This window comes from Lissotriton vulgaris, chromosome 4_1 (genome assembly GCF_964263255.1).
Source record: "Lissotriton vulgaris chromosome 4_1, aLisVul1.2, whole genome shotgun sequence".
In the NCBI taxonomy this organism is placed as follows: domain Eukaryota; kingdom Metazoa; phylum Chordata; class Amphibia; order Caudata; family Salamandridae; genus Lissotriton; species Lissotriton vulgaris.
The window spans coordinates 680,324,124-680,344,643 of record NC_141691.1 but is presented as its reverse complement, the minus strand read 5'-3'; the positions used below and the strand labels follow the sequence as shown (position 1 = coordinate 680,344,643).

The 20,520-nt window shown below is 45.8% G+C and overlaps 1 protein-coding gene across 1 annotated transcript in view; it reads right to left on the bottom strand.

Moving 5' to 3' along the window:
- The window catches only part of GRB10 (growth factor receptor bound protein 10), a 582,611-nt gene that overhangs the window by 137,005 nt on the left and 425,086 nt on the right, over positions 1–20,520 (bottom strand). Inside the window, exon 8 of the mRNA XM_086964958.1 lies at positions 11,067–11,141. Coding sequence (XP_086821084.1) covers positions 11,067–11,141 — 75 coding nt within the window. The remainder of the gene's footprint in view (positions 1–11,066; positions 11,142–20,520) is intronic.

Genomic DNA, 20,520 nt, shown 5'->3' with positions numbered 1-20,520 from the left:
GCATGGATAACAACCGTATTGTCCCCTCAGCCACTTGCTCCTCGCCAATAGACTCGGCTATAGACACGGTTAGGAGCCAGCAGAGACCAGGCCTCTCATACAACACGAATGCCATACAAAGTAGGCGCAATAATTCCATTAATCTACCCCCGGATTGCGCCCCCTATGTCGTCGTGTTGGCAAATGTCCCAGTACATACCCCAGGCTCTACTGAGCCACAAGAGGAAGTTCACGACTCACTCAAAAACAAAGTAGTGGCTTGGCTGAGTGCTAAATGTGGTTTCCCTACTAAATTTGCAGGAGACATTATCACGACTAGGAGGGTAAATTGGATTGGTCCCTCGAGGAAAACTTGTAGAGGGGATTGTGTGGTGGTGAACTTTAAATACCCTCAACATGTGGCCACAGTACTCCTACGAGCAGCATCTCTGTTGGAGGACAGCAATGGTATTCAAGTGCGTCCGTTAGGGTATTTCTATAATCATGTCAACTTTGCCTCCTTACCCAGACAAAGACTAAGTCCATTCACCCCGGTGGGGCTCAGATCGGCTCCTCTAAGTTTGGTTCAGGGACGCGATAATCATTTTTCCTATGGTCCACCTATTGTAACACACAACAGATTTGATGCTCTCTCAGGTCTCGACCTTTGCGATTGACGGGGTGCCGGAGAGGGTACAGTGGACGATGCCTTAGTGGATTTAATACCAACGGTTCATGTACCTTCTTCTGCTGCGGATGGTAACAGTATAACAGAGATCACAACTGCTAAAGGGGACACGGTTAGACTGTTATCCTGGAACATCGCTGGTTTGCGGTCCAAGAAGGGAGACCCAAACTGGGAAAATTTCGTAAAGCTCCATGATATCATCGCTATTCAGGAGACTTGGGACATGGACTGTGATTACTGGCTAGACGGCTTTACTTCTTATTTTGTACCTGCTTTGCCTTCCCCTGCAGGCCGGAACAAAGGAGGCCTATTGACACTGGTATCGGTGAATATCAAGGGCAAAATTACCCTGATTGACTGTGCCTCTCATAATTTCCTCGTTCTGGAGATAAAATTAGAGGACGGCTGTAAATTGCTCCTTGTTAATTGCTATAATGCACCGAACGGTTCCCCTGAAACTGTGTACATTACATGGTTAGCAGATTTTTTAAGTCTTTATAGAGTCAAACAATCCACCTTGTGTCGATTTATTTTAATGGGCGATTTTAATGTTCATTTGTGCTCACACTGTGCCCTAGGGGATGAAGATGGGCCGGATAGTGTGTCCTCCCCTCACCTAGAACATACACAGAAGGGTTTGGTGCTCGAAAATGTATTACGGGAAAATGAGCTGTATGAACCAGAATTCTACGATAAGAGTACACGGGTCGCCACTTATACGGGAAGGGCTTGTGACTCGATAATTGATTTTATTTTTGTCTCAAGAGGCTTTTTGGACTATGTGATCTCATATAATGCAATTGCTATGCCTATGAGTGACCATAATCCCGTGGGGTTGGAGTTAGTGAGTAGCTCCTTTTTGTTAAAATCAGTTGTCACCCAGCGGTCTATATTGCATGTTAAGGACAAGGATCAGGGGAGAATTAAATGGGAAATGGTTGTACCCGACAATTTTTTCTTAACCGTATCCTCTTCAGTTTCTGATGAATTAAATGTGTGCCAACCCGTTAACTGGGAGTAAGGAGGTTATATCTTCCTTCGAGGGTGTTTGTAGGTTTGTGTCCACTTGCCTCACAGCCAAAGGTCAGGGGGGCAAACATAAATCGGTGAAAGGTTGGTTTGACAAAAATTGTAGCAAAGCACACAATCACCTCAAGAAAGCCCTCAACACGCGCCCAAGGGACAAAGTGCTAGTCGCACGATTAAGAAAGGATTTTACTTTGGCCATTAATTTGCGCAAAAATGAACTAAAGAGTATAGCCTGGGAAGAATTAATGGATAAAGCCACCCTAAAAAACAGTGCTAAGTTTTGGTCAATTATTAACACTCCTTTACTTTCAGGTGACCAAAACTCAGTAATGGAATTAAATATCTCAGAAGAGGACTGGCTCCGCCATTTTGAAAATATTTATGATAGTAATAGGGAGCTGGAACCTTTCATAATCCCTGCTATTGAGAACCCCTTGGAGCCTGTGAGCTTTGACATAACTGAGGTACTTAGAGCTATAGAGGATAAAGCAGGACGCAAGGCCCAGGGACCCGATGGAGTGCCAGCGGATATGTTCAAGGCAAATCCGCTGTTCTGGGCCAATATTTTAACAAAAGTTTTTAATGCCTCTGCCGTAGTGGGATTCCCTCAGACCTGGTCTTTAGCCACAGTTGTGCCAATATTTAAAAAAGGTCAGAGAGGAGATCCGAAATGCTATAGACCGATTTCGTTGTTGGACTCCTCGGTTAAAATCCTAGGAAAGGTTGTCCTAGCAAGAATATCCGCGTGGGCCAAGGGGAACAATATCCTGTCCGAGGCACAATACGGATTTAGGTCAGGGAGGAGTACAGAGGATCAATGCCTAAATCTCCACCTCATGATCTATAAATACACCAGAGCTAAAGGGGGAAGTATATTTCTTGGCTTCATGGACTTGTCCACAGCTTTTGATCTTGTTAATAGATCTAAGTTGTGGGCAATGCTCCTGAAGATGGGCCTCGATAGCTCCTTGGTACACTTTCTGGCAGAGCTCCATAAAGATCTGAGGGCCCGCATCAGAATAACAACGGACGGAAAGTGTACCAAGAGTTTTCGATCAACTAGAGGGGTCCGTCAGGGATGTATACTCGCGCCAATGCTGTTCACGTTATACGTGAACTCATTGGAGGATGAATTAAGGGCAGCTACAAAGGATATTCCGAGCATGGGGGGTGCACCAATTCCGGTGCTCCTCTACGCCGATGATGCGGTGCTAATAGCCAGGACCCCAATTGCCCTGCAAAAGTTACTCAATTCCTTCGGTAACTTTATGTCCAGTCTTGACCTGGTGGTGAATAAGAACAAATCGCACACTATGTCAGCAGGATGTGGTAAACTAAAAGAAAAAACCTTTTTTTGTGATGGAGAGGCTATTACAAATGTTAAAGTTTTTACCTACTTGGGAGTGATATTCGACCAAAGGGGAACCTGGACACCGCAGTTAACAGCCAAAGCGAACGCGGTGAGAAGCTCATACTCTGCAATCCTGGGATTCACTAAAAGATTGGGGGGGAAACCTATCGAAGCTGTCCTGGCTGTTTACAAAGCCAAGACAGCCGCGATCGCTAGATACGGGGCTGCAGTCTGGGGCTACGCTAATTCTAAATGCATCCAGACAGAGGAAAATAAATTTCTTCGTTCTCTGTTGGGTCTACCACAGTCAACTGCCACTCACTCTTTACATCTTGAGTTGGGTTTGGGTTATATTTTAGATATAATTAATCTCGCTCCACTTCTGATGTGGATTAAGCTTTGGCTTAATCCGAATCTTGGCCTTAATCATAGGATAATCAAAGACTGTCTTATGTTAGATCACAGGAGGGATATCCAGGGGGTTTCATATGTCGAGTCCTTGGCCGCAAGTATGGGACGCCCTGAAATCTTTACCAGCCCAGAATCCCTGTGTAAAGCAGATTTGTTGTGGGTTAAGAACAATTTCATCAGATTACGTATGGCCGAGCGTGAAGCGGATGAATTATGTAAACCCTCTGTGAGGGCTCATGTATTGATAACCCCATCTTTTGAGTTGGCTCCTTATTTGGCAGTGGTCACTAATTCTTTTCATAGGTGGCTACTGTCCAAATTTCGTTTTAACCAAATTTATATGGTTCTGCGGGACGAGAAAGACTGGTGTAAGCTCGAGGACTCGTCCCCATGCAAATGTGATGGTTTTTCCCCTCAGGATAATGCGCATTTTTTGTTCTTCTGTTCCTTTTATCACGAACCCCGTACTCGATATTTAAAATCAATTCTGAGGGAGTTGGGCTTTACGCAGTACAAGCCTGCGCTGTTATATTTACAGATGTTGCATTCCCCTTTGATTATGTATTGCACCGCTAGTTTTTTGGCTGCATCTGTTAGATGTAAAAGATCAAGGTTAAGATTGGATTCACAACTGAGGATAGATACTTGAATTCATGTTTACTGTAATGTTGAGTGCAAACTGCAAAGAATTCTGTGTAAATAATGCCTTTTTAACTTGTTTTTTAAATTCTATCTACTGTTTAATACTGTATTAACTGTTTTTAAGATATATGAACGTATGATATTTGTTGTAGAATACTTTTATGATTTTAATTAATCGAATAAAGTGGATTTTGACTTGACTTGAAGTAGTTTTGGTTTCGATTTCGGCTCCGTTGGTTTCGGTTTAGAAGAATCGACCGATGGCTCCTTGGATGCATTCTTAGCCTGGCTTGGACGCGGGGCTATAGAACGTGAAGGAAGATCTTGGCTAAGGCCTCTCGGCAATGCCTCGACCTGAGCCGTAGGGAGCGTAATGTCAGTTATAGGCCCCGCTACTGCGGTTGGGCCTGGCTCATCACTGGAGTGGTCATCGATGGCTCCGATGGCCCCTTCGTCGTCCCCTACCTCAACGACGTCTTCTTCGTGGACGTACTGTTCAGCTTGCTCGTCCGCCTCGAAGTTGGAGTCATGCTCCGACGCTGGTTCCGACTGCTCTTCAGGAACCACCTCTTCTTCTCCTTCTTCATCTTCAACGCCTTCTTCGTCACCGGCCTCGAAGATGTTGACCGGCTCGGGCGCCGACTTTTGCGCCGACTGCCTCGCTGCGTGTCGAAGTTTAGGCGTCTTCTTGGAGCGGAACTTCGAGCAGGCCATACAGCTGGCCTTGTCGTGCTCGGGGGACAAACATTTATTGCACACTGGGTGCACATCAATGTGGGGGTATTTCGAATTACAGACGGGGCATCGTTTAAACGGGCTCCGATCCATCGTCGTCGTAGTCTGGGCGTTTGGTGTCGAAAGCGAGAACCAGCTTCCGACGTCCGGTTCGAAGAACTGCAAAAGAACAGGCACCGAACGAGACAATACCAATGCTTTGAAGGCCTTTTGGCCTTAGGAAAGAGTCAATACAAAGTTTCCGAATTAGAGTCGAGAAAGTACATCCGAACCCAATGGCGGAAAAAACAATCTGAGGATGGAGAGGATGCCCATGCGCACTGTAGTCCAGGGGAGGAGCCACCTATCTTGTGATACTTCGAAGACTCTTCCAGGACAACAATGTGCAATCATCCGGACCCAACACTAGGCGGCGATCTATGCACAGATATGAATTCAGCAGCCCACATGCCTCGAACACTAGGTTCAGAAGATTGTACACCAGCAGGAGGTACATGCCAAGTATGCAGAAGGGCCTTCCCGCAGCAACAATATAAGGATTGTGGGTTCATCGAAGGGTCACAGGGATCATCCCCAAATCAATTTGTTGCAATGTGGCTGAAGACCTGGACACCTAAAGATGATATCTTAGCCTGTTGACAAGGTGGAACTGGCCCAAAGGCCCAAGCCAGGGGACACTCCAGTTCTCCTTTTCCCCACATATTCAACTTTGAAGACCTGGATGTGATCCTCAGGTCCTCCCAGGAACACAAGGCTTTATTATGCAAACCCACCCATGTAATAATATTGTCAGACTACATGTTAAAAGTCCAACAAAGACTTACCTTGTTGGCAGTCCAGTAAAAAATGCAAGCAATATAGGTACACTACATATCTACAGGGGCTCACTGCTGGCACTGAAAACCACAGGCACTCTGTTCATGCTCTCTGCCACAGTACACACTTGCCCACAAGGCTAATCACCGCGATACACAGAGGAATGATAACAATAGCTTTTAGAAATGGAATGTTATTGTTCTTAGACCAAATTAAAAGAGTTGCGATACGGAGAGCAGTCAAGTCCTTTTCTACAGACCTACTCCTTCAAGAGACACTTAGCGGGCACATGCTTACCCCCTTTTAGCCATGGATGGGTTACTCACAAATTTTCCATGCAGGCTTTATAAGTGGGTCGTGGGGTTGCCATATTGAGCCAGTCATCCGCCGCTGACGGTCACACGAGTGGCATGATAACCAGGGTAAGTATGCAGCAATATCAGTGCTCCTCTTTGCCCGACCCATTCAACCCATTGCTATAAACCTTGTCTACGCACCCCCGCCCCCCCCACCCCCCCCCTAACACACCCTCACAAGGCACTTAAAGTTTTCGGGCATTGGTGGAACAACTCACAGCAAGGCCTTGGAAACTGGAAGGGCACCTCAATGGGGAAGTCAACAGGTCCATTGAGTAGGACGGGGAGCTCCATGGGCTGTCCTTCCTGGCTAGATTCCTGGACTTGTCAGATATATTGTGGGCCCTGCATCCCCAGGAATACTGCCACATTTTTATTCTGAGGGGCACAAAGTGTTTATTCAACAAGATAATTTAATTTTGTTGAGCTCCGAGACTCAGGATGAATAGATGCACTTTCTAACTAGGTGTGTCAGACCACTGAACAGTGGAACTGTGGCTGGGACTTGGCCCAGGAAACTCAAGACCAGGCTGGTGCTAGAGTACCTGGTGGCTGCAAGAGGCTGAATACAAGATGTACATCTTGACCGTTGACCTTGGGTTCTGGACAGCACTGTCCAGTAGGAGATGCTCCTCCATATATAAAATGGTCATCCTGCCACGCCTTTCATTTTAACTACATAACTACTCCTTCATCCTATTGCATTCTTCTTTAGGAAAGAAGGTTCACTTCTGCTGCACTTACTGTCAAACCATCAGTCTCCAAGAATTGCCCTATCTAAAGGTTACAAATCAACCTACAATGTGGGCATTCCTGCCTCAGACGCTTGACATTATAGAGTGGCTCATGTGATAATCAGCGAGGGGTGGTTTGATAACACGGGAGACTGCCTTTACATCGGAGAGACCGGCAAAGAAGGAAATGCCTCTCGTACACTTGCTTTGTGGAGATGCTCCACCAGGGTTTCTCCACTCTGCCACAAACGTGGCTCTAAACATGGAATGAAACTCCAAGCACTCGGGTAGTCGGACACTGAGACTCCCCAGAATTTGGGATCATATTGAGACAAGTGTTTGAGCTACATGGATTCAGGTCTTGAAATGCACTTGGTATCTCTAAGCTGGGAGGTATAATGTGGCTTTGATGCTAAAATCTTTTGCAGAATTACAGGGTTGGGGAGTATGGTCTACAGCATAATATGTTTTTCATATATTTACAGCTTGGGCATGCTCTTAAGCCCTACAGAGATCTGAAAGACTTACCGCACTATAGCCACATAGAGGCCAAGATACTACATAAACACACTGTCCATAGAATTCCCCACGTGTATCATTAATTGGTGGTCAACATGAAAGACATTTGGTGGGGTCCAAACACCTGGGATCGCTATCAGATGATGTTATGGGGGGCAGGACTAGATTGACATGAGGTAAAATCAATAAAATGTGTATTAAAATAAAACAGCGGAACATGTGGTGAAATAACAGCCACTGCCTTGGTGCCCAGCAAGGGTGTAAGCAGGCAAAACAGCTAGGGAGGCAGGTCACCCCGTACCGACACTCCTATATAATGTGATGGGTACCACCTGTCTGTTCTGCGGGGCCCATGGGAATGATCAGTGGGAGTTTAGAATCCTTGTACTCGTGCTTTATTGGAATTCCTTCTGACTCCATAGTTTACAAATCCCTTCTACAGCAGATGAGGGAAATGTAGTTCCTATAGTGGATTCCAAAACTGGGCCTGTAGAAGGTTAGGAGAAAAGCAAGGCAAGTTGAAACCCACACCCTCGTTAAACTGTCGCCTATGCACTTGGTGCAGCAGAGGGGAGTAAAGATGGCAGTTTCAGCAGCAAATGTCCTGGACTTCACTTTAGAGAAGAGAGCTGCTGTGTGCAATTTGGCTGTTCATTAACAGCAAGAGGATTCATTCCATGGGTAAAAGGAGGTTTTCTAGAGTTATCACCTGTCACAAGACGTTGCTGTATTAATATTTGTTTCATTGAGTTGCAGGAGTCAATGTTAGTCAAAGATGACAGTATGATGTCCTGGTAGCTCCCCTTACTAGTCAAACATTTAGGTGACCGCAAATTTGCACAAACTATTTTGCCTGTTAATCCTATAGCAGATTATAACGTTAAACCCATTATTGGGAAAATGCCACTTACAAAGCTGTTTTTAATGAGTTCCTGGTAGATTTGCAAAATGTTCAGTTAGTTATAAAACAAACTGTCCATTTATAGCTATGTGAACTTTCAGAGAAGATTAGAGGCATAGCTCAGCATGGGGGACCGTGGATCACAACACTATCAAAGTTTCCCTTGCCAAATGCTTTTATTTGCCCCCTTACTTTATGCGACTAACGTTTTATGCTGAGGTCTTTAGTCAAGTCAAGTCATAAAATTTATATAGCGCACTACATACCCAGAGGGTTTCAAGGCGCTTAGGAAGGGGAGGAGGATTATTTGTCAAAAATCCACGTTTTAAGCTGTTTTCTGAACGCTAGGTGATTCTGGGTGAGGCGAAGGTAAGCGGGGAGTGAGTTCCAAGTTCTGGCAGCCAGGTATGAAAAGGATCTGCCTCCCATGGTGGTCTTGTTGATGCGAGGTACAGTGGCGAGGGCTTGGCTGGAAGAGCGAAGTTGGCGGGAGGGGGTGTAGAAGGACAGTCGAGAGTTGAGGCAATCTGGTCCGATGTCGTAGAGAGATTTGTGTGCGTGGGTAAGCAGACGGAAAGTAATCCTCTTATTGACGGGTAGCCAGTGGAGGTCTTTGAGGTGACCAGAGATGTGTTCGTTGCGTGGGATGTCTAATATGAGCCTGGCAGAGGCGTTTTGGATTCGTTGTAGTTTCTTCTGGAGTTTAGCGGTGGTACCTGCGTAGAGGGTGTTTCCGTAGTCCAGTCGGCTCGTGACCAGGGCATGGGTGACTGTTTTCCTTGTTTCGGTGGGGATCCAGCGAAAAGTTTTTCTGAGCATGCGAAGAATGTTAAAGCAGGAGGAGGATACGGCGCTGACTTGTCTGTTCATAGAGAGTGAAGAATCCAGGATGACGCCAAGGTTCCGTGCGTGGTCTGTCGGGATGGGTGCATTTCCGAGGGCTTCCGGCCACCAGGAGTCGTCCCATGCAGAGGGGGATTTACCTAAGATGAGGACTTCTGTTTTGTCTGAGTTCAGTTTCAGACGGCTTTGTTTCATCCATTCGGCGACTTCTTTCATTCCTTCGTGTAGGTTAGTTTTGGCGGTGCTGGGGTCCTTGGTGAGAGATAGGATCAGTTGAGTGTCGTCCGCGTAAGAGATGATGTTGAGGTTGTGTTGGCGGGCGATGGCCGCGAGGGGGCTCATGTATACGTTGAAGAGGGTGGGACTGAGTGAGGATCCTTGTGGTACGCCGCAGATGATTTCAGAGGCTTCGGACTTGAATGGTGGGAGGCGGACTCTCTGGGTTCTTCCGGTGAGGAACGAGGTGATCCATTCCAGTGCCTTTCCTTGGATTCCGATGTTTCTGAGGCGTTGTAAAAGGGTGCTGTGGCAGACTGTGTCGAAGGCTGCAGAGAGGTCGAGGAGGATGAGGGCGACTGTGTCTCCATTGTCCAGTAGAGTTCGAATGTCGTCTGTTGCTGCGATGAGGGCGGTCTCAGTGCTGTGTTTGGCTCGGAAGCCAGATTGTGAGGGGTCGAGTGATTTGTTGGCTTCGAGGAAGGCGGCGAGCTGGTTGTTGACAGCTTTCTCGATGACTTTTGCCGGGAATGGAAGAAGCGAGATGGGGCGGTAGTTTTTGAGTTCGGTGGGGTCTGCTGTTGGTTTTTTCAGAAGGGCGGTGAGTTCAGCGTGTTTCCAGTCTTCTGGGAAGGTAGCGGAGTTGAAGGAGCAGTTGATGACGTCTCGGAGGTGCGGAGCTATGATGGAGTCTGCTTTGTTGAAGATGTGGTGAGGGCATGGGTCTGTGGGGGATCCAGAGTGGATGGAATTCATCAGGCGGATGGTGTCCTCAGTGGAGATTGGGTTCCAGGCGTTAAGGGTGTTAACGAGGGGAAGATGGTCGGCTGATGGTAGGGTGGGTTGGCTTCCGGGTTGGTTGTCAAAGCTGTTGTGGATGTCAGCAATCTTGTTGTGGAAGAAAGAGGCTAGGGAATCTCAGAGGGTTTGAGAGGGGGTGATGTCGTTGGAGTTGGCCGAGGGGTTGGAAAATTCCTTGACGATGTTGAAAAGTTCCTTGCTGTTGTGGGAGTTGTTGTCAAGTCGATCCTTGAATGCTGTTTTCTTGGCTTTTCGGATCAGTTGGTGGTGAGTACGGATGGCGCTTTTGAAGGCGTCTTTGGTGGTGGTGCATGGGTCTTTTTTCCAGGCCTTTTCAAGGGAGCGGCACAGTTTCTTGGAATTCTTGAGGTCATCGTTGAACCATGAGGCCTTCTTGATGCCAGGTTTGTGTTGACGTTTTTTCAGTGGTGCTAAGGTGTCGGCGGTGTTGGATAGCCAGAGGGTGAGGTTGGAGGCGGCTTCGTTGGCGTTAGAAGAGAGGGCTGGGGAGGTTTGAAGGAGTGATGTGGAGATCTGGTCGGTGGTGATCTTGTTCCAGTTTCTTTGTAGAGTTGGTTGGATGTGGATGGTGGGTTTCGGCTTGTTGTAGGTGAAGTGAACGCAGCTGTGGTCAGTCCAGAGGAGATTCGTAGTGTGGCTGAAGGAGACATGGTTGCTGGAGGTGAAGATGGGGTCGAGTGTGTGTCCTTTTTACACCTAACATTTGGCAGCGTGTGCTTTATGGAGCAGTGGGCTTTTCTGCTCATTCAGAGAGTTCCAATAACACTAGGCCCAAACAAGCGAAGAGTGACTTATTAAAAGTGTTCCGATTCATTGCTACCTATAAAAGAGGATGTTCACAGATAGTTCACAAGGCAGAGCATAACCCATAATGGGCTTAATGGGCTTTCAATGTCAGCTAAAGAACCAATATTTTTCGTTAAAGTTACCATAATTTTGCACAAGAAAATCCATCTTCAGTTTCTTAAAAGCTATGGTGATTCATCTGTGCTAATTCAAAACAAGACTTTAAACTAGATGTTACCTGTAGGAGCTGCGACTGTGGAATACTGCCATTGGTCTGTTGACACCAAGCCACCATTTGTTCTGGGAAGAAGTTCTAAGGGAGAATGATAAAGGCCATCACGATCCAAACACACCTTTTTACCACCATGCAATGAAGAACGCATGAATATGCAAATCCTGGAGAACATTTTCAATTGCAAAATATATTGTCTACCAATTATCTAAAGCCACACACTGCCTTGAGCACTTTTTGGAGAGTGCAGTGCTCAGATGCGTCTCTGACTGGATCAATTCACTAAGACATTCACATCAAAATAAGGAGAAGTAACAGTATGACATTTGGTGCACTGGTCATCTTCATTCACAGATCGCTTGGTTGTCAAACCAACGTCAAAATGCCCGCCCAAGAAAGCAATCTGTAAAAAAGTTTGAAACCTGCCTGGTGTTGTAGATAAATAAACATCAATCTCACTACATCTAAAATATTTTCGTTTACCAAATAGGAGGAGAAAAGTTTGAAGATGCAAGAAATCTTTAGGTGCCAAGTCAAGCAAGTCAGTCTTGAAAACAACAAATGTCAGGTTTTGTGCACATGAAGCCAGGTTTATAAATTGTTTTCCATTGAAGAGATTACCTATGAACAGAATATGTACCTTTGCTACTGTGAACCGCTACCCTCCATAGCACACTTTTCTACAGGACACATCTCTGCCAAAGGGAGACACTCCCTGACCCCTGTGACTCCCTGTCCATCCTCCCCCAGTACAGACAGCCACCTCTTCTCAAAGGCCCATGGCCATGCTGTAGAGAATTCCCAGGGCCCAGGCCACAAGCACTGTTCATAGCACTTGCAGCCCTGCAACGTCACACTAAGCCTGCTGATGCTCAGGCACCCGTATTACACCAAATACTCGCCACAGTAGGCTTTTGTGGGCACCTGACATTCATTACTCCCCCCCCCCCCCCTACGCAGCTGTACCATTTGCCATTAAGCATTATTAGGTAGTTTACAGTTTTGTGCAATAATCTTTTTTCATATTAGTGGTTAACTCAGATTATGCTAGGGCTGAATACATATTGATGCTCACAGTCTAACTGAAGCAGTCCACTTCAAATTAGACTCTTGCTTAAGCCCTAAGAACACTGAATATCAAGCCCTATTAAATAAGCAGTTAGGGCTTGTGTAAACCAAATCACATTACCTTAAATTGAAGCACTCGCTGATTGCGGCAAAGGCATTTTTCCCATATCTGTCTTTCATCAGCAAATGATATAAACTACGCTAAAGCCATGGGGTAAGTAAACCAGAAGATGAGTGAGAAAGAGGCAGAAGGATGCATGCCATGACAGGAAAGAATTTAGAGCACTTACACTGATAAACACACTCACAGTTATTACCGCAGTGAAAAGGTTGAATTTTATTTTTTTACCACAGTGCACGCAAGGCAAACTGAGAAAAACACTACTGATTCAGACTGCATGTAGCAATTAATTTACACCTGGAAACGACTAATTGTTGCGATATCTCAGAGTCAGGCTACTAAATACACTGCTAAAACATACATTAAACAAGCATTTACAATGCAATAGGTCTCGCATTAATTAAGTTTGAGCTAATGGCATTGCTAAATATTGCAACACCAATTGCAACAAGTCTATAAATTGTAGGCCAACAAAATGTGTATTTTTGTAGCAATGGTGCTATGCTGCGCTTTAAATAAATATGTTTAAAAGTTAAGTGTGCCATACTGCGATTGCTACAATAGTTAATGGTGGATGCGTTAACAATTGATGTGTGCACTGATGGCTGGTGGTGTGTGTGCCAGTAGAAATTGTGCACTGATGCTGTGTGGTTGTGCGTGTCGTGTGGTTGTGTGTGTGTGAGGGACTGTGGGTGTGTGTGTGAGAGATTGTGTGTGTGTGTGAGGGACTGTGGGTGTGTGTGTGAGAGATTGTGGGTGTGTGTGTGAGGGATTGTGGGTGTGTGTGTGAGGGAGGGATTGTGGTTGTGTGTGTGTCTGCGTGCGTCTGCATGCATGTGTGGTTGTGTGTGGGGTTGTGTGCGGGGGGTTGTGTGTGGGGTTGTGTGCGGGGGGTTGTGTGTGGGTGTGGTTGTGTGTGGGGTTGTGTGCGTTTGTGGTTAGGTGTGGCCGTGTGTATTTGTGTGTGTGGTTAGGTGTGGTTATGTGTATTTATGTGTGTGTGGTGTGTGTGTGGTTATGTGTGTGTGTGTGTATTTATGTGTGTGTGTGTGTGTGTGTGGTTGTGTGTGTGTGTGTGTGTGTGTGTGTGTGTGTGTGTGTGGTGCAGTGTATCGCGCTAGGCGCAAGACCTCAAACACACTACATTAAAATAACAAGCTCATCAGATAAAAGTGTGAAGACAGAAAAGTGGGTCACACTTGTGGGAATGGTCTAAAATCATATATCACAAAAGGAATGAATCCAAGTATATTTCAATCTCTCAGCAGCTTTTAATAAATATATACGACTTCACAAATCATATGTTCATCAGATAAAAGCTGTTAAAAAAAAAAAAAACAGAAGAGCAGGTCGAACTTGAGAAGTTCAGAGGCTTCAACAATGAAATAATAAACATTCACCAGCTACAGCAATTCTATCTTTGCACCGTTCTAGGCAAAAATGTGTGTATTCTTTCCCAGAGATACTTATTTTATCAACGTCTGAAGAAAGAAATCGAGTTTAGTCTCTTTATAAATCGCTATGGCTCACAGGTTGTGCACAGCTCTCAACCGCAGGCACATTCCCTCGCTGAGCAATTTTTCCATATTATGCCATGTCCACCTCACACACCCAGACCTCACTCACATCACTCTAGCAGGATCAGTGCGACTGCTCAGCGCCCTGATCGCACAGTGAACCTGGGCTACATTGTCAATGGCTTGTCATCAGCATCTATTTAGCCAGTCCACAAGCACCGATACCCAAGTTGTACACGCCTTTCATCCACCCATTAAGATCCTGGCCTAATGTACAAGTGCACCACAAGCCGTATATCAATACACAACGCATGGATGGGTAGAGGTGTCATAGATCCCGAAAAAGCGGGTGGAGGACGTTCACTGTGACATCTGCACTTGTAGGTGTGTTATGCAAAATATAGATGGAGGCTACTCTGTAGTAGTCACTTTTTGAGCAAAAGGCACACATTTCATCTAGAAGTTTCATACAATGGAGAGGCGAAACGGGACACTTGCATTTTCAACAGTTAGCACACTGGCATCACCAGTGGCATACCAGTGCCTGGTGAGGATAGACTTCCGGATGGTTCAAAGTGCCAGTACTCCTTGAAATGAAAAAATATAAGTGCAGGTACTGCTTGTTCCTGAGAAGTGCTGGTACTCTCTAATTAAAAGTATTATATCTGTCTTGAGAAATGCCGGTACTCTCCCTCTCAAAATAAAAAAGTGTGGTACTCGGTACCGAGCAGCACCTGCCCATTTAAAGCACATAGTACTTCCATACCCACTCACACTTACGTACGCTCCATGTACCAACCATACGGCTTGCGTGGTAACGTCTTTACAGAAAAGTGAACGCACTTTGATTAACCATTTACTCACCAAGCTCGGCAAATGCTGGTCCCAGCGCGCACAGAAAAAGTAATATTCCAAGCGCTTTCCCCATGGCTAGAGTTTATCTGGTGCTGCCACCCAAACCCTCGTCCGAGGGCTTCAAGAGTGCACTCACCAAGGTAAAGCGAGCAAAAGTGAAAACAACTCACAAAATGTTGGCTTCCAAATAAACAGTTTTCCACTGATGTCAGTGGTCCCCGCAGCACAACTGTCTGACCTCAGGCAAGGGGGGCTGTCCGGCTCCCTCAGAATACCAAAGAGAAGAAAAAAATACGAAAGCACCCTCTGGCAAAATCTCAGCACAACAGTGCGTGGGTGTGTAAGGGAGCGGGCTCAGAGAAGGCAGACTGCCAGGAGCGCATTCTGGTCTCAGCCGCAGGGGCAGACAGTTCTGCTGCAGGAAGTTTCCAAACTTTTCCAACTTTGGGGACACATCGCCGGGACTTCGGAGCTAACGAGTCCTAAAAATTGACACGTATAGCAACTTTTAATTGTGATTGTCGGTCACAGTCGGGAACTCGTACTCTCTGCCCCTCCCGCTGACTCACTCACAATCTGCTCACACCGTCTGACAGAGTCAGGGTGATAGGAATGCCCCAGGCCTCATTACCATACCCTTTCTGCGAATTCCTTTGTGGGCTCCTGAGGGAAGCCAGAAGACTACAACTGCTTTGACCCCAGCCCTAATGGCTTATCTCTAGCATTGACTACCCTGCGACCATGTCTTGCAACGACAACTTCCACAAAGCCTGGGAGGACTGTTGCCTTCAATAAAGTCTCCAATCTTCCAAGGACAGCGGCTGCGTTCAGAAGAAACTGACTCCAATAACTCCTGATTCAGCCAGATCTGCGTCCCCAGCCCACTCTGCACGCGACACCCATGGCCCGAGTGGGAGTGGCTCATTTGTGCAGTGAAGACTCTCCAGTAATCCTGACCGTGTGTCCAGCGTTGGCTGACCTCTCCTTCCCACTATGACAGTGCCTGCAGTGTGAATCCAGAGGCTCACCCCCGACCGGCTCCTGTACGAAGATTACGACGTCCGAAGGCACCCCTGCACCTGGGCCTATGAGCTGAAAAGACTATGCCCCTATGGCCACCTTCATCACAACTTACCTCCGCTGTCGTTGGTCTTCCTCCTGCTACCTCCAGTGCCAAGTCTGCAGCCTCTTTGCAGTCAAGAAAAACCTTATTGAAAACAAATGAGCACCCGACATCGAATTGGCAACCTGCATCCGGCCGCCATATTGCGTGACGTTAACGTGCCTACAACCAAATCAAGTCTAGATTCTCTTTGTGAAGTTAGAAAACCTATTCATATGGAAAACATGGAGACTACAGGCTTCTGAACAGAGATTGTAGAAAACATACAATCCAACATACGCAAAAAGAAGGCGGCTGCAAGTAATGCAGATCCGTTTGTCAGATGTCTGTTGAATTTTCAATTAAAGTATCAATAGAAACCTCAGGGAGCACTCTGACTAAAACTATAAGTGAAGGTGGATACAGAATCCACTTTCCCGCCCTCTAAAAGAAGGCCTACAGAGCCAGCATAGGGACAAGCACACAATATAGCCATCAAAGCTCAAAATAGGATTTCATCACAATGTCCGATCTTCAGCCTCCCCCATCCAGGAAAGAAAAAATAACTCCCATTGTTCTCCATCTAGGAGGATATGTAGCATTGGACCTGGCCCTTTCTGCAGGGTCGCCCCTAACTTTTTACCTTTACTCCCTTCATCTGCTGAACACGTTTTTGTTGGCTTTAAGGACTCTAGTACTGGCTAGAAGAGGTAAAGTGCACAAAGGGCTTGTACTATCTCGCTAAACATGATAAAATTAGGCCTCACCCGATTAGTGCATTTAATTTACGTGTACGTTGCTTGTATATGGTGTTGTCAGTACCCAGGGACTGGAAATTAAATGCTACTAGTGAGCGGCAGAAGCAGCACTCATTGTCCCATCCATTAAAGTTGCCTTTTAAAACATGTTCTGGCCTGCCACTTCAGCCAGCAGTACAGTTTTAAATGGACATTTTGACCTGGCAAAATACCCTTATGCCAGGCCAGGTCTAAACTTTCCTTTTTAATATGTATAAGTCACCCCTAATGTAAGCCCTAAATGCTCATGGGGGAGGGTGCATTGTATCTAAAAAGTAGGGCATTTGTGTTTAAGTTTTTCAAATCCTTGTAGTGAAAAACTCCTTTAAATCGTTTTTTTCACAAGTGTAAGTGCCCTTTCTCCCATTACTAACACTAGGCTATCTTACTACATACATCACGGTCGACCTGAACTTGTAACTCCCCCCCCCCCCCTACCCCCCAGTCTATTGGGAGCAGAGGACTGTGCTTTTACACGCTATTTTAACTACAAATGTTACAATTAAATATCCCCAGCTCTAATTGGATTTTTGATGTTTTAGTATTTTTTTTTATAAATTAGTTTGTGATTTTTCTTGTGTTGAGTTTTCACTTTATTACGGTTTGTGTGATGCATAAATACTTTACACATTGCCTCTGTGTTAAGCCTCACTGCTTTTGTGCCAAGCTACCAGATTGTTAAGCACACGTTAATTTTGTGACTTTTGTGGTTCACCCAAAGAATGATTGTGGTTATTGCCCAAGTGGGGCCTCTACCCTCCTCAACCAATAACCTATTTCTTACATGTAGTATCTGGGAGCCCTGCAAGTAATGCAGTCTGTTTCACATCACGCCCAAAAAACAGTAGACTATTACTGCATACGATTCTCACCAACATTGCTGATCAATAGTTCCATCCGCAGAATATTGCAGTCTATCATGTTGATTCATCAGCCCCTTCATGGTAAATGCCAGACAGACCTGGAATGCTTCTACATCTGGACGTTTGGAGACCCATCAGCTGACTCCAGGATCTAGGGGTATGAGGTAGCCCAATATTTCCTTCAAGGTCTTTGTGATTTTTACCCAAAATGGCGAGACCTGTAGACCTCTAGAAATATTCAAGGATTCCCCTCTACCGTCACAGCCTCTCCAACAGTCATGACTGGCAGCAGGGTACACATGATGCAATCCCATATAAAGTGCCAACTGTAAATCTCATGGTTTGCCAGATAAAAAGATTTTATGTACATCTGTCCTCAAGGTCTGCAATGCTCACATTACAACAGGTCTTTTCAGAGCTTCCTTCAAATTGGTCATGAGCAACCACTTTGCATTTGGCAGTGAGAATCAAACACAGATTTTAGGGATTAGACCTCTTAAGTCTATTCATTTAGAGATCAGGAATGCAACAGCTGATTTTTCGCTTGGGGCAGAGAACTATGGCCTTATTACACTACTTTCCCTGGGGGTACAAAAGGCGTGTCCACCCAATTTCAGAGTCCTGCGACACTGGTATCAAAGAAGAGGCTACAGAGACTTATTTGCTTCCATCTGGAACATAAAATATGGCAGTGCTGCATGTGCAGCAGCAAAGTATCAAGGAAGCATTTCCTCATTCGGATAGGGGAGTTGTCCCATACAAATGGGGAAATACTCTGCCTGTGCCATATTGTGGGTGCAGAGGCAAAGAAACCATTGGGAGGTGCACCAACTGTAAACCACAGAGGATGTATAGTCTGTGACTTCCCCCCCTCGCCTCCCCCCCCACATTCGATGGGACCCCTTGAATGTGAGTTGGGGGTGCCATGAACTGCTCAGACAAGCCCTACGGGAAGGAGCAGTTACTCACTGCACTCGCCTGTAGGGGGATCTCTCCCTCCTTTAAATGCAGGCTGGTGTCTACTGTCCAGTGAAAGGTGGACCAGCAGCGGATGTGAGCTTGAGTTCTGCGCCCAGAAGAACCAGCTAAACATGCAGTGGGGCAGGCCAGGGCGATGAAACCTATAAGTAATACAGGCCCAAATGTCTACGATGGGAACATGCAGGACACCATCCCATTAAGACTAAAGTCACACTTATGTTGTAAAAATTACTTTATAGATCCCTCCTTTAACAGATCTGTGATCATTTTACTCTCCTCGCTTATCCGTTTTTTAAAATGTAACCTGCCCTCACTCGAAGTGTATCGGAGGGTATGAGGATAGTAAAGGTGTGAACCGCAACCAAGTTAACATATCCCATACATAAGAGGTGTTGCTGAATGAAGGGTAAGATGCACACTGGGAGGGCTCCATTTGTGTAACCCGATCATATGGTACAAGTGTCTACAAAAAGATTAGTTTCTCTGTACCTAGATCTCATTAGTATCTGGGCTGGACCTATCCAGAGTTGGGGTAACAACCGTAATGGAAGTCTGGGTCCAATATTCAGGAGTTATTTTAAATAAACTTCGATCTCAAGTAATAGCTATCTTTAAGTAATGTATACCACATGGTCAACTGAATGTAGTTAATTTACAGCAACAATGGGAAAAAAAGCAGTTCCCATAAAACAATTTGTCACAATATCAGAACTTACACAACCCTTTTCGAAGCGGTTTTGTTGGCGACAGATCAGTTTGACCTACTTGAAAGTTTTGCCATATGCCTTTCAAGGGGGTGTGGATAAAATGGGATCATACTGTGTCAAATCCTAATACCATATGGCTACTTTAACTACTAGAATAGGGCATGCTAAATACAACCCTGCATTTTAATGGAATAGCTAAAGTAGTAACCTATATACACTATAGAATAAAAGAAAATTATATTTGTTCCTAGCAAGATCATTTAACCCGTCACAATGGCAAAGGCTTTAATATGTTTGAAAAATGCAATAACACTTCAAAAAGATGGATTCTGAGGCAGAGGCACCTAACTTACTCAGGCTGGTCTTTAGGTTGTTAGTGAGCTTAACCACATCCCTCACCTGACCTTGATCCTGCTCTCCCTCCTGGACATGTACTCTGAACCTTCCCTCAACGGTAGAAACCCTGCTATTTGTCAGATGGAGCTACTGGTTAGCTGAAGAGGAGATGGGTTGTGGATTCCCCCTCGGCCGCCACCTACCCAGATGGATTTTGGGCAGACTTTCCTTCGTCTCAGTCGTTTCCCCCTCCTACCCTTTCACCCCACCCTCTTCCCCCTCTACGCTCCATTCTTCTCGCCTTTAATGTTTTTCTGTTGAGACCTAGCCATTTGACAGATGCCCGGTGGAGCTGCCTGATAGCTGAAGAGGAGATAGACCAAGGATTCCCCCTCAGCCGTCACCTACCCAGCCGGACCTTGGACAAACTTTTCCTTCGTCTCTCCGCTGTATCTATACACTACCCCTTTTGTCCTCACCCCCTTTCCATTCCTCACACCATTTTCCTTTTCTTCTATGCTCCTAAAAAGTTTTCTGGTATCTTTTGTAACTATTTTCCCCTTGTCTCTACGTCCTGTCTTCCTCCTACCCCTTTACCCTTCCAGCTCCATTCACCTTATTCCCCTATGTTCTTTAAATGCTTTTGTTGATACTTATGTAACTTTTAACTGATGTAATTTGCAACATTATTGTCCCTCATGTAAAGCCATCGCTATATAATAACTCCTTAATTAAATGTGTTCCCATTTAGTACTCTTTCTCCCTTTGTCTACCTCCCTAGCTCCTATCCTCTCTCCCCTGAATCTCTCACCTTACCTGCTAGTCTGCCTAGCCCCCTGTCCTTTGTGCCCTTTGACTAAGCACTCCTTCTCCCCTTGTTGATGAAAGATCCAATATTTATACTCTGGAGTCTCAGCGGACCCGCTGAGAGAGTCCACTGCGCCAAGTGAGCAACTCACAGCGGAGGTATGGTATGGCACTCCTTGCCAAAGCACTCCCTCTCCCCTTTTTGGGGAAGAATCCAGTATGTAGGCCTGGAGTCTCAGAGACCCCCCAGAGACTCCACTGCGTAAAGGGAGCCTCCCGCAACAGAGATAGGGAAGTGATACCACT